Here is a 13,051-nt window from a genome sequence, read left to right on the forward strand (position 1 = left end):
TATCTGAGTGCTTTAAAGGGACATTAAACACTAAATACATGCTAGATAGAATGATGCATTCAAAGAAAAGATTAGTCCATGACTAACATGTAGATGTATTTTTTAAAGTTTCATTAGTTGTTTAAAAAGTGACAAAATAAGTGTAAAGTTTTAGTGTCTATAAAACACTGGAAGCTGCCATGTTGTAACTTGTGTTACCGTCTCTGCTGTGGCCAATTAGGGACAGTTATACATAGGTCATTAGAGTGTGCAGCCAATGGTTGTGCTGGATTTAACAGTGTTCTGCACTTCCATTTCTAACAGGAACTGAAAAGCTCACAATTTCAGAATGGAATTACAGGCAAAGAGCACAAAATAAATAATGAAAGTATATAGCAGAGTTGTTTTTATTATATACAATTTATCATTTTATATTACCATCTCAAAGTGTTTAATGTCCCTTTAACCGTCATAAGGGATCACAGTATTCCTTGTTGATATTTCTTTTGAGCCCACCCTCTGTTGTGGTTTTTTTTTGGGACATGCCTCATTTACTCTCTCATTTCCTATCTCAGTCCCTTTTCCCTCAGGTTGCACATATTACCCTGTGGCACAACACAATGCCATAAAATTGTATATCCTTTTAATTTATTTAAGGGGTTAACGGCATGCTCTCACTCAGTGAAGAGTGTGTTTTTTTTTTTTTTTTTTATCTATTTGCTATTTTTATAGCAATTGTGTAGACTAGACTATTATGGAAATGCCTAGAGAGGGGCTTTTGTGGTCAGCTTTTAATATTAAAGCTTTTTATTTTGGTGTGCTCTGTGATGCATGGGTCAAGGGGTTAACTTAATATCTGTTGCCTCCTATTGGGCTTGTGATCTGTAGGTACACCGCTCCTTACAGACTGTATCTGTATACACAGCGGGCAGCTGTGGGAAAGGAAGTATTGCTAAACCAGAGCTGCACAGAAAGTCACCCGTATCCAAGCCTTTACTGCTTTATTATAAACATTAATGTGATGTATTTCCACGCTATATCAGGTTAGCTCTTAGTAAGGCAGAGATCTTTTTGATATACAAAGATAAATCTGCCTTTTTTTTTTCTTTGGCAGTCCCTTACAATTTTTTTTTTTTTTTATTCTTAAAATTTTAATGTGCAATTTACTGGTGTGGTCTACCACCTGGTGGCATCTAATGGTATTACACTGTACCAATTTCTTTTACTGCTCTCTGTGGATTTTTTCTTCTGCTCGTAGAGTTTCAGGTTTTTCTGTATAACAGTGTGATCCTCATCTTATTTTTCATGTGGTAAGGTTGTTCTTTTTTCCAAATTGGATATTGTTCCCAAGGTGGTATCTGTCCGCAATATCAATTGTAGTTCCTTCCTTTGTCCTAATCCTTCGTTCTCAGAACTTTTGCTACTTATCCTGGATGTGGTACGTGCCTTAAGGTTTATCTCCAGGTTGCCAAGGCAATCTTCTTCCTCGTTTGTAGTGGTCTCTGGTAGGGTCACAGAGCCTCTGCATCTACCTTTTCTTTTTGTCTGACGAGTATTATTTGTTGGTCTAATGAGGAAGCTGGGCAGAAGCCTCCTGTGCGGATTAAGGCTCTCTCTACCCATACTGTCTCTTCTTCTTGAGCCTTTAAGAATGAAGCATCCATGGAACCAATTTTTTAATAGTTTTATGTTTTTGCCTCAACTGTTACTTTTGGGAGGAATGTTCTTCAAGCGGTGGTGCCTTCAGTTTAGGTCCGCCTGCCTTTAGTTCTCCCTCCCAATCCATTCTGTGTACTCTCTAGCTTGGGTATTGGTTTTCCAACAGTAATGAATGGAATCTTGGAATCTCCATGCCATTGGAAAGAAAACAAAACTTATGCTTACCTGATGATAAATTCTTTTCTTTCATGGCATGGACAGTCCACAACCCGCCCTGATTTATTTTTAAGGAGGCATTTATTTTTTCTAACCTTCAGGCACCTATATGCCCCTAGCTTTCTCCTACCTTTCATTTATTCCCTCGGCTGAATGACTGGGGATTATGGGTAGTGGGAGAATACTTAAGCTCTGGCTGGGGTGTCTTTGCCTCCTCCTGGTGGCCAGGTTGTGAATTCCCAACAGTAATGAATAGAATTGTGGACTCTCCATGCCAGGAAAGAACATAATTTACATCAGGTAAGCATACATTTTGTTTTTGTCTTGTTTCCCCACCTATAGTGAACATTTCTAAACTTGAGTGATTACACAAAAAAAAATTATGTAGACAAAAAGGTTTAGAGAAAATAATCCTCAGAGTTGGTGTCTGTGACAGATGGACGAAAATGTCAATTGTTTCATTGTTCTCAGTATTGGCCTTTTAGTTAAAGGGACACTCAAGTCACAATAAACTTGTATGATTCAGATAGAGCAGCAGTTTTAAGACACTTTCCAATTTACTTTCATTATCAAATTTTGCTTAGTCTTTTTCTATTCACACTTTCTGGGAAACAAGATCCTACTGAACATGTGCACAAGCTCACAGGGTATACATATACTAGTCTATAATTGGCTGATGTCTGTCACATGATACAGGGGGCCAGAAAGTAGGAGGAAAAATACATTTGTTAGAAAAAAATCTACTGTTTATTTGAAGTTCAGAGTAGGTGTTAATGTATTGTCTTTTTATTATGTGATTCTGCTGCATTGAGTGGTCCTTTAACAGTAAAAAACATAATTTATGTAAGAACTTACCTGATAAATTCATTTCTTTCATATTAGCAAGAGTCCATGAGCTAGTGACGTATGGGATATACATTCCTACCAGGAGGGGCAAAGTTTCCCAAACCTCAAAATGCCTATAAATACACCCCTCACCACACCCACAATTCAGTTTAACGAATAGCCAAGAAGTGGGGTGATAAAAAAGTGCAAAAGCATATAAAATAAGGAATTGGAATAATTGTGCTTTATACAAAATCATAACCACCACAAAAAAAGGGCGGGCCTCATGGACTCTTGCTAATATGAAAGAAATGAATTTATCAGGTAAGTTCTTACATAAATTATGTTTTCTTTCATGTAATTAGCAAGAGTCCATGAGCTAGTGACGTATGGGATAATGACTACCCAAGATGTGGATCTTTCCACACAAGAGTCACTAGAGAGGGAGGGATAAAATAAAGACAGCCAATTCCTGCTGAAAATAATCCACACCCAAAATAAAGTTTAACGAAAAACATAAGCAGAAGATTCAAACTGAAACCGCTGCCTGAAGTACTTTTCTACCAAAAACTGCTTCAGAAGAAGAAAATACATCAAAATGGTAGAATTTAGTAAAAGTATGCAAAGAGGACCAAGTTGCTGCTTTGCAGATCTGGTCAACCGAAGCTTCATTCCTAAACGCCCAGGAAGTAGATACTGACCTAGTAGAATGAGCTGTAATTCTCTGAGGCGGAATTTTACCCGACTCAACATAGGCAAGATGAATTAAAGATTTCAACCAAGATGCCAAAGAAATGGCAGAAGCTTTCTGGCCTTTCCTAGAACCGGAAAAGATAACAAATAGACTAGAAGTCTTACGGAAAGATTTCGTAGCTTCAACATAATATTTCAAAGCTCTAACAACATCCAAAGAATGCAACGATTTCTCCTTAGAATTCTTAGGATTAGGACATAATGAAGGAACCACAATTTCTCTACTAATGTTGTTGGAATTCACAACTTTAGGTAAAAATTCAAAAGAAGTTCGCAACACCGCCTTATCCTGATGAAAAATCAGAAAAGGAGACTCACAAGAAAGAGCAGATAATTCAGAAACTCTTCTAGCAGAAGAGATGGCCAAAAGGAACAAAACTTTCCAAGAAAGTAATTTAATGTCCAATGAATGCATAGGTTCAAACGGAGGAGCTTGAAGAGCTCCCAGAACCAAATTCAAACTCCAAGGAGGAGAAATTGACTTAATGACAGGTTTTATACGAACCAAAGCTTGTACAAAACAATGAATATCAGGAAGAATAGCAATCTTTCTGTGAAAAAGAACAGAAAGAGCAGAGATTTGTCCTTTCAAAGAACTTGCGGACAAACCCTTATCTAAACCATCCTGAAGAAACTGTAAAATTCTCGGTATTCTAAAAGAATGCCAAGAAAAATGATGAGAAAGACACCAAGAAATATAAGTCTTCCAGACTCTATAATATATCTCTCGAGATACAGATTTACGAGCCTGTAACATAGTATTAATCACGGAGTCAGAGAAACCTCTTTGACCAAGAATCAAGCGTTCAATCTCCATACCTTTAAATTTAAGGATTTCAGATCCTGATGGAAAAAAGGGCCTTGTGACAGAAGGTCTGGTCTTAACGGAAGAGTCCACGGTTGGCAAGAGGCCATCCGGACAAGATCCGCATACCAAAACCTGTGAGGCCATGCCGGAGCTACCAGCAGAACAAACGAGCATTCCTTCAGAATCTTGGAGATTACTCTTGGAAGAAGAACTAGAGGCGGAAAGATATAGGCAGGATGATACTTCCAAGGAAGTGATAATGCATCCACTGCCTCCGCCTGAGGATCCCGGGATCTGGACAGATACCTGGGAAGTTTCTTGTTTAGATGGGACGCCATCAGATCTATTTCTGGAAGTTCCCACATTTGAACAATCTGAAGAAATACCTCTGGGTGAAGAGACCATTCGCCCGGATGCAACGTTTGGCGACTGAGATAATCCGCTTCCCAATTGTCTACACCTGGGATATGAACCGCAGAGATTAGACAGGAGCTGGATTCCGCCCAAACCAAGATTCGAGATACTTCTTTCATAGCCAGAGGACTGTGAGTCCCTCCTTGATGATTGATGTATGCCACAGTTGTGACATTGTCTGTCTGAAAACAAATGAACGATTCTCTCTTCAGAAGAGGCCAAAACTGAAGAGCTCTGAAAATTGCACGGAGTTCCAAAATATTGATCGGTAATCTCACCTCCTGAGATTCCCAAACTCCTTGTGCCGTCAGAGATCCCCACACAGCTCCCCAACCTGTGAGACTTGCATCTGTTGAAATTACAGTCCAGGTCGGAAGCACAAAAGAAGCCCCCTGAATTAAACGATGGTGATCTGTCCACCATGTTAGAGAGTGTCGAACAATCGGTTTTAAAGATATTAATTGAGATATCTTCGTGTAATCCTTGCACCATTGCTTCAGCATACAGAGCTGAAGAGGTCGCATGTGAAAACGAGCAAAGGGGATCGCGTCCGATGCAGCAGTCATAAGACCTAGAATTTCCATGCATAAGGCTACCGAAGGGAATGATTGTGACTGAAGGTTTCGACAAGCTGCAATCAATTTTAGACGTCTCTTGTCTGTTAAAGACAGAGTCATGGACACTGAATCCATCTGGAAACCCAGAAAGGTTACCCTTGTCTGAGGAATCAAAGAACTTTTTGGTAAATTGATCCTCCAACCATGATCTTGAAGAAACAACACAAGTCGATTCGTATGAGATTCTGCTAAATGTAAAGACTGAGCAAGTACCAAGATATCGTCCAAATAAGGAAATACCACAATACCCTGTTCTCTGATTACAGACAGCAGGGCACCGAGAACCTTTGTAAAAATTCTTGGAGCTGTAGCTAGGCCAAACGGCAGAGCCACAAATTGGTAATGCTTGTCCAGAAACGAGAATCTCAGGAACTGATAATGATCTGGATGAATCGGAATATGCAGATATGCATCCTGTAAATCTATCGTGGACATATAATTCCCTTGCTGAACAAAAGGTAAGATAGTCCTTACAGTTACCATCTTGAACGTTGGTATCCTTACATAACGATTCAATATTTTTAGATCCAGAACTGGTCTGAAAGAATTCTCCTTCTTTGGTACAATGAAGAGATTTGAATAAAACCCCATCCCCTGTTCCGGAACTGGAACTGGCATAATTACTCCAGTCAACTCTAGATCTGAAACACATTTCAGAAATGCTTGAGCTTTTACTGGATTTACTGGGACACGGGAAAGAAAAAATCTCTTTGCAGGAGGTCTCAACTTGAAACCAATTCTGTACCCTTCTGAAACAATGCTCTGAATCCAAAGATTGTGAACAGAATTGATCCAAATTTCCTTGAAAAAACGTAACCTGCCCCCTACCAGCTGAGCTGGAATGAGGGCCGCACCTTCATGTGGACTTAGAAGCAGGCTTTGCCTTTCTAGCTGGCTTGGATTTATTCCAGACTGGAGATGGTCTCCAAACTGAAACTGCTCCTGAGGATGAAGGATCAGGCTTTTGTTCTTTGTTGAAACGAAAGGAACGAAAACGATTATTAGCCCTGTTTTTACCTTTAGATTTTTTATCCTGTGGTAAAAAAGTTCCTTTCCCACCAGTAACAGTTGAAATAATGGAATCCAACTGAGAACCAAATAATTTGTTACCCTGGAAAGAAATGGAAAGTAAAGTTGATTTAGAAGCCATATCAGCATTCCAAGTTTTAAGCCATAAAGCTCTTCTAGCTAAAATAGCTAGAGACATAAACCTGACATCAACTCTGATAATATCAAAAATGGCATCACAGATAAAATTATTAGCATGCTGAAGAAGAATAATAATATCATGAGAATCACGATGTGTTACTTGTTGCGCTAAAGTTTCCAACCAAAAAGTTGAAGCTGCAGCAACATCAGCCAAAGATATAGCAGGTCTAAGAAGATTACCTGAACACAGATAAGCTTTTCTTAGAAAGGACTCAATTTTCCTATCTAGAGGATCCTTAAACGAAGTACCATCTGACGTAGGAATAGTAGTACGTTTAGCAAGGGTAGAAATAGCCCCAATAACTTTAGGGATCTTGTCCCAAAATTCTAATCTGTCAGACGGCACAGGATATAATTGCTTAAAACGTTTAGAAGGAGTAAATGAATTACCCAAATTATCCCATTCTTTGGAAATTACTGCAGAAATAGCATTAGGAACAGGAAAAACTTCTGGAATAACCACAGGAGCTTTAAATACCTTATCTAAACGTTTAGAATTAGTATCAAGAGGACCAGAATCCTCTATTTCTAAAGCAATTAGAACTTCTTTAAGTAAAGAACGAATAAATTCCATTTTAAATAAATATGAAGATTTATCAGCATCAACCTCAGAGACAGAATCCTCTGAACCAGAGGAGTCATCAGAATCAGAATGATGATGTTCATTTAAAAATTCATCTGTAGGGAGAGAAGTTTTAAAAGATTTTTTACGTTTACTAGAAGGAGAAATAACAGACATAGCCTTCTTTATGGATTCAGAAACAAAATCTCTTATATTATCAGGAACATTCTGCACCTTAGATGTTGAGGGAACTGCAACAGGCAATGGTACTTTACTAAAGGAAATATTATCTGCTTTAACAAGTTTGTCATGACAATCAATACAAACAACAGCTGGAGAAATAGCTACCAAAAGTTTACAGCAGATACACTTAGCTTTGGTAGATTCAGCACTTGACAGCGATTTTCCTGTAGTATCTTCTGGCTCAGATGCAACGTGAGACATCTTGCAATATGTAAGAGAAAAAACAACATATAAAGCAAAATTGATCAAATTCCTTAAATGACAGTTTCAGGAATGGGAAAGAATGCCAAAGAACAAGCTTCTAGCAACCAGAAGCAATAAAAAATGAGACTTAAATAATGTGGAGACAAAAGTGACGCCCATATTTTTTCGCGCCAAATAAGACGCCCACATTATTTGGCGCCTAAATGCTTTTTGGCGCCAAAAATGACGCCACATCCGGAACGCCGACATCTTTGGCGCGAAATAACGTCAAAGAATGACGCAACTTCCGGCGACACGTATGACGCCGGAAACGGAAATAGAATTTTTGCGCCAAAAAAGTCCGCGCCAAGAATGACGCAATAAAATGAAGCATTTTCAGCCCCCGCGAGCCTAACAGCCCACAGGGAAAAAGTCAAATTTTAAGGTAAGAAAAAATGGTCAAATCAAAATGCATTATCCCAAATATGAAACTGACTGTCTGAAAATAAGGAAAGTTGAACATTCTGAGTCAAGGCAAATAAATGTTTGAATACATATATTTAGAACTTTATAAACAAAGTGCCCAACCATAGCTTGGAGTGTCACAGAAAATAAGACTTACTTACCCCAGGACACTCATCTACATATAGCAGATAGCCAAACCAGTACTGAAACGAGAATCAGCAGAGGTAATGGTATATATAAGAGTATATCGTCGATCTGAAAAGGGAGGTAAGAGATGAATCTCTACGACCGATAACAGAGAACCTATGAAATAGACCCCTTAGAAGGAGATCACTGCATTCAAATAGGCAATACTCTCCTCACATCCCTCTGACATTCACTGCACGCTGAGAGGAAAACCGGGCTCCAACTTGCTGCGGAGCGCATATCAACGTAGAATCTAGCACAAACTTACTTCACCACCTCCATCGGAGGCAAAGTTTGTAAAACTGAATTGTGGGTGTGGTGAGGGGTGTATTTATAGGCATTTTGAGGTTTGGGAAACTTTGCCCCTCCTGGTAGGAATGTATATCCCATACGTCACTAGCTCATGGACTCTTGCTAATTACATGAAAGAAATGATGAGGACTTGCGTAAATAATTTAAAGATAATGAGGTCTGCTTTCCCTGCTAGCTCAACCCATTTAATTGGTTTGTGGTTTCTATTAGCAGTATGTAATCTCATATTCAAATTATACCTAAAGGTGCAATTTCCCATACACTTTAAAGTCTACAGCTGGCATAATACACATATTCAAGAGACACTGAACCCAATTTTTTTTCTTTCGTGATTTAGATAGAGCATGCAATTTTAAGCAACTTTCTAATTTACTCCTATTATCAATTTTTCTACGTACTCTTGCTATCTTTATTTGAAAAAGAAGGTATCTAAGCTGCTTTTTTTGGTTCAGAACTCTGGATAGCACTTTTTTTATTGGTGGATGAATTTATCCTCCAGTAATTACAACCCAGGTTATTCCCCAAAAATGGTCCGGCGTCTAAACTTACATTCTTGCATTACAAATAAAGATACCAAGAGAATGAAGAAAATTTGATATGAGTAGATTAGAACGTTGCTTAAAATATCATGCTCTATCTGAATCACAAAATAAAAAAATGGCTTCAGTGTCCCTTTAAGGAGAAACCAATTTTACAGGACACTGTCCCTTTAAAGCAGCATTGGTGTAGGTTTACCAATAGTAAAGTTGTGTGTTTTTAATAAAATGTTAAAAGATCTTACATTATTTTATTCAGCATAAACTGTAAGAATTGTAGTTAGTTTGTCGTGATTTTTTTTTTACTCCCTGCAGAAGCTGCCTCTCCATTATTGAATCCAAGATAGAGATATATATATTTCCCCCATGAGCATAAACATTGTCTTTCAATTAATAGAATTTAAAATACAGAATTTTTAAGAGGGACATGAAACCCAACTTTTCAATTAATTTACTTCATGGTCTTGGCATCCTTTGTTAGGAGCAGCAGTGCACTACTGGGAGCTAGCTGAATACAAGTGAACCAATGACAAGAAGCATATATTTGCAGTTAGCTTCGAGTAATACATTTTCTGCTCCTAAGCCTACCTAGGTATGAATTTCAACAAAGCAGATTTGATAATAGATATATTAAATAGTTGTTTACAATTGCATGCTCTCTCACTTGTTTTCAAACCTGTCTTCAGGCCTCCCCAACAGGCCAGGTTTTCTAGATTACCTTGGGTGAGAGCAGGTAAGAACCATATTTACCAATAAGCTGATTATTTCACCTATGCTCCAGTTCAAATATCCTCAAAATCTGGCCTGTTAGAGCAATGTTTTTTCACTCTCTATATGAAGCACTTAAATATTTTTTTTTACTTTATTGTCCCTTTAAGATGTAAGAAATAAAGATGGCTATTTAGTGTCTACATATTTGTTGGCTAGCAAGGTACAGTTGGACAGTTCAGAAATAAAGCGTAACCATGTAATATCGGTATTTGGGTGTAGTACAATAAAGTGTTCTGTTTTGATCAAACAAGATATACAATCTATTCTCCTTCTCCCATAGATGTACTTCTTTGAGGAATCACAGAAGACCAAAATGTTACCAGCAACAACTACAACTCAGAAAATGCATCTTTCCACCAAACATTAGTGGTAATCTCCGATTCCACTGTAAACTGCACCAGCTTGCACTAAGAACCCGGTCCTTGTTTTGGTTGAAAGCACCAAGTGTGAAGTAGCTACCTCCTAGCCTGTTCTAAGGCATTTAAGAGACACTACTTCCTGGTTTAGCAGGGGTTTTTTTTGTACTTGTTTCGTTTGTCTCATGGCAAACAAAAAAAAAAGTTTTACAGAGTAATGATTATAGGAATGTGATGTTCGGGTTAAAGCTAGAAGCCTTTATCTTTTTTTCCTCCTTTAAAGAAATTACTTTTTTCTCATCCCGTCAAATAGTGTTCTTTATTAATATATGATTTTAGTTCTATAAGAATATTCTCCCAAAAACTTTCTGTTGTTGGAAGTGATGAGCAGAAGCCAAGAAAAAAAAAAAAGCTGTACTTTAGTCTGATTTAGTTTATTGAGGAGCAACCATGGGGTATTCATTTATCTTAAAGTAAGAAACTCAGCATCCTGACAATAGTACATTTTGGGTGCTGTTTTAAGCTTCTGTGGTTCCCTCAATATCATAAAAGCCCTAAACTAATTCCATGGCTAAATTTGTTTGGGAAACACCATCCCTTTCTACATTTTAGATTTAATGAAAATTATATAAAAGTGTTCCATTAATAAAAGCTTTGGTTTATCTTTAAATTAAATAAAACAAGTTTGAAAGAGTTTGCTTTACTTAAAATGGCACCAGACTGGGGGCAGAGGATAGACCCAGAACTACTCTTCACAGCATAAGAAGCAGAGGTTTACTGAAGGGAAGCATCCCTCTATCACCTGGAAACGCTTGTAAATGGATTCAACAACCCATTCGTGTAGCGCATCAGAGGAGTGCAGAGGAACAGCAGGCCCCATCTTGCTAGCTACATACAGCTGCTGGGTTATGATTTCGGCAAACAGGTGAACCAGTGATGAAATAATGCTTTCTAATGTTTCCCTTGACAAATAATAACCACTATGGCAGTAAGTACAATACATTGAAATACCAGATTATACTCGCAACTAAGATATTGCGCATTAATGTGAAAGCTTTTATACACCTTGGCATTCTGTATCAAATATCACAGTATTTCCTTGTGCATTATAAAATGTACCTGAAGTCATATCTCTGATAGAGATATAAGGAGAAAATCTAAATTATATTATCCCTACCAAAGAAATATTTATTTCTACCTGGACAGTATGCCGGACTCTGATCTTAATTAGTACCTGAAACAAAGTCAACCATACTCCAATTTTATTTTCTACTATCACCTTCATAAATAAAAAAAAGGGGGGGGAGTTGTAAGGTGTTTCTCTACAACACTTTAGTATACATATATATATTCTGAATAAACATTGTTCACTAGTGTTTACTGTATAAAAGTTACAAAAGCACCATCTAGTGGCCAAAATAAAACTATTCTGCATTATAATCTGAAACAATATATTGGGTCCATAGTTCCTGTAGTCCCACAGCTTTTTAACCCACATGCCCAAAATACCAGAGCATTTTTGCCATCACATTTAAACAAAAATAGAGCCTTTTTTTATTTACCTGTCAAAACTATATTTCTCCAACATTGGTGTGTCCGGTCCACGGCGTCATCCATTACTTGTGGGAATATTCTCTTCCCCAACAGGAAATGGCAAAGAGCACAGCAAAAGCTGTCCATATAGCCCCTCCTTGGCTCCGCCCCCCGTCATTCTCTTTGCCGCTCTGAACAAGTAGCATCTCCACGGAGATGGTGAAGAGTATGTGGTGTTTAGTTGTAGTTTTTTATTCTTCTATCAAAAGTTTGTTATTTTGAAATGGTACTGGTATGTACTATTTACTCTGAAACAGAAAGAGATGAAGAGTTCTGTTTAAAAGAGGAGTATGATTTTTAGCAGCAGTAACTAAAATCAATTGCTGTTCCCACGCAGGACTGTTGAGCCTAGAGAACTTCAGTTGGGGGGAACAGTTTGCAGACTTTTCTGCTCAAGGTATGACTAGCCATTTTTCTAACAAGACTGTGTAATGCTGGAAGGCTGTCATTTTCCCTCATGTGGATCGGTAAGCCATTTTCTTAGACTCCGATAGAATAAAGGGCTTATTATGGGCTAGTAACTGGTGGACACTTTTAAGGGCTAAATCGATTGTTTATTTAAGTATTATTAAGGTTTTGAAGTGGATTTCAAACTATTTAATATTTGGGGAACGTTTTTATCGCCAGGCACTAGTTAAGACACCTTCCCAGTCAGGAAGGGCCTTTCTCTGTAGTAGACAGAGCCTAATTTTCGCGCCATTATTGCGCAGTTTCTTCTGAGTGCAGTGCATGCAGCTGCATGTGAGAGGGTCTGGTATCCACAGAAAACGTTCCTAGAAGGCTGGAATTGGTATCATATACCCCCCTGGGATAAGTGAAGTCGCAGCAAAGGCTGTGGCTGGGACTGTAGTTGGGTTAAATTGCAAACGGCTCCGGTTTCCGCATTTTAAGGGTTAACAGCTTCAAAATTGGGGTGCAATACTTTGAATGCATTAAGACACTGTGGTGAAAATTTGGTAAAGTTTGGATAATTCCTTCATAGTTTTTCACATATGCAGTAATAAAGTGTGCCCTGTTTAACATTTAAAGAGACAGTAACAGTTTTGTTTAAAAACAGTTTTTGTGCTTTATTTACCAGTTTAAGCCTGTTTAACATGTCTGTACCTTCAGATAAGTCATGTTCTGTATGTATGGAGGCCAAGGTGGTTACTCCTTCAAATGTATGTGATAATTGTGCCATGGTGTCCAAACAAAGTAAGGACAGTACTGTCACATTTAGTAAGGTTGCCCAGGATGATTCCTCAGATGAAGGAAGTAGGGATAGTTCTGCATCCTCTCCTTCTGTGTCTATACCAGTTATGCCCGCGCAGGCGACCCCTAGTACTTCTAGCGCGCCAATGCTTGTTACTATGCAACAATTGACG

General features: G+C 38.2%; 1 protein-coding gene across 3 annotated transcripts in view; it reads left to right on the top strand.

The window, feature by feature from the left end:
• YIPF2 (Yip1 domain family member 2) overlaps window positions 1–10,787 on the top strand; it is a 53,308-nt gene extending 42,521 nt beyond the window's left edge. For all 3 annotated transcript variants that reach the window (XM_053717887.1, XM_053717886.1, XM_053717884.1), the window contains one exon: window positions 10,019–10,787. In XM_053717887.1, the coding sequence (XP_053573862.1) occupies window positions 10,019–10,105 (87 nt within the window). In that variant the 3' untranslated portion in view covers window positions 10,106–10,787. The remainder of the gene's footprint in view (window positions 1–10,018) is intronic.
• Window positions 10,788–13,051: the final 2,264 nt, after the last annotated feature.

Source organism: Bombina bombina, chromosome 6 (assembly GCF_027579735.1).
Source record: "Bombina bombina isolate aBomBom1 chromosome 6, aBomBom1.pri, whole genome shotgun sequence".
Taxonomy (NCBI): Eukaryota; Metazoa; Chordata; class Amphibia; order Anura; family Bombinatoridae; genus Bombina; species Bombina bombina.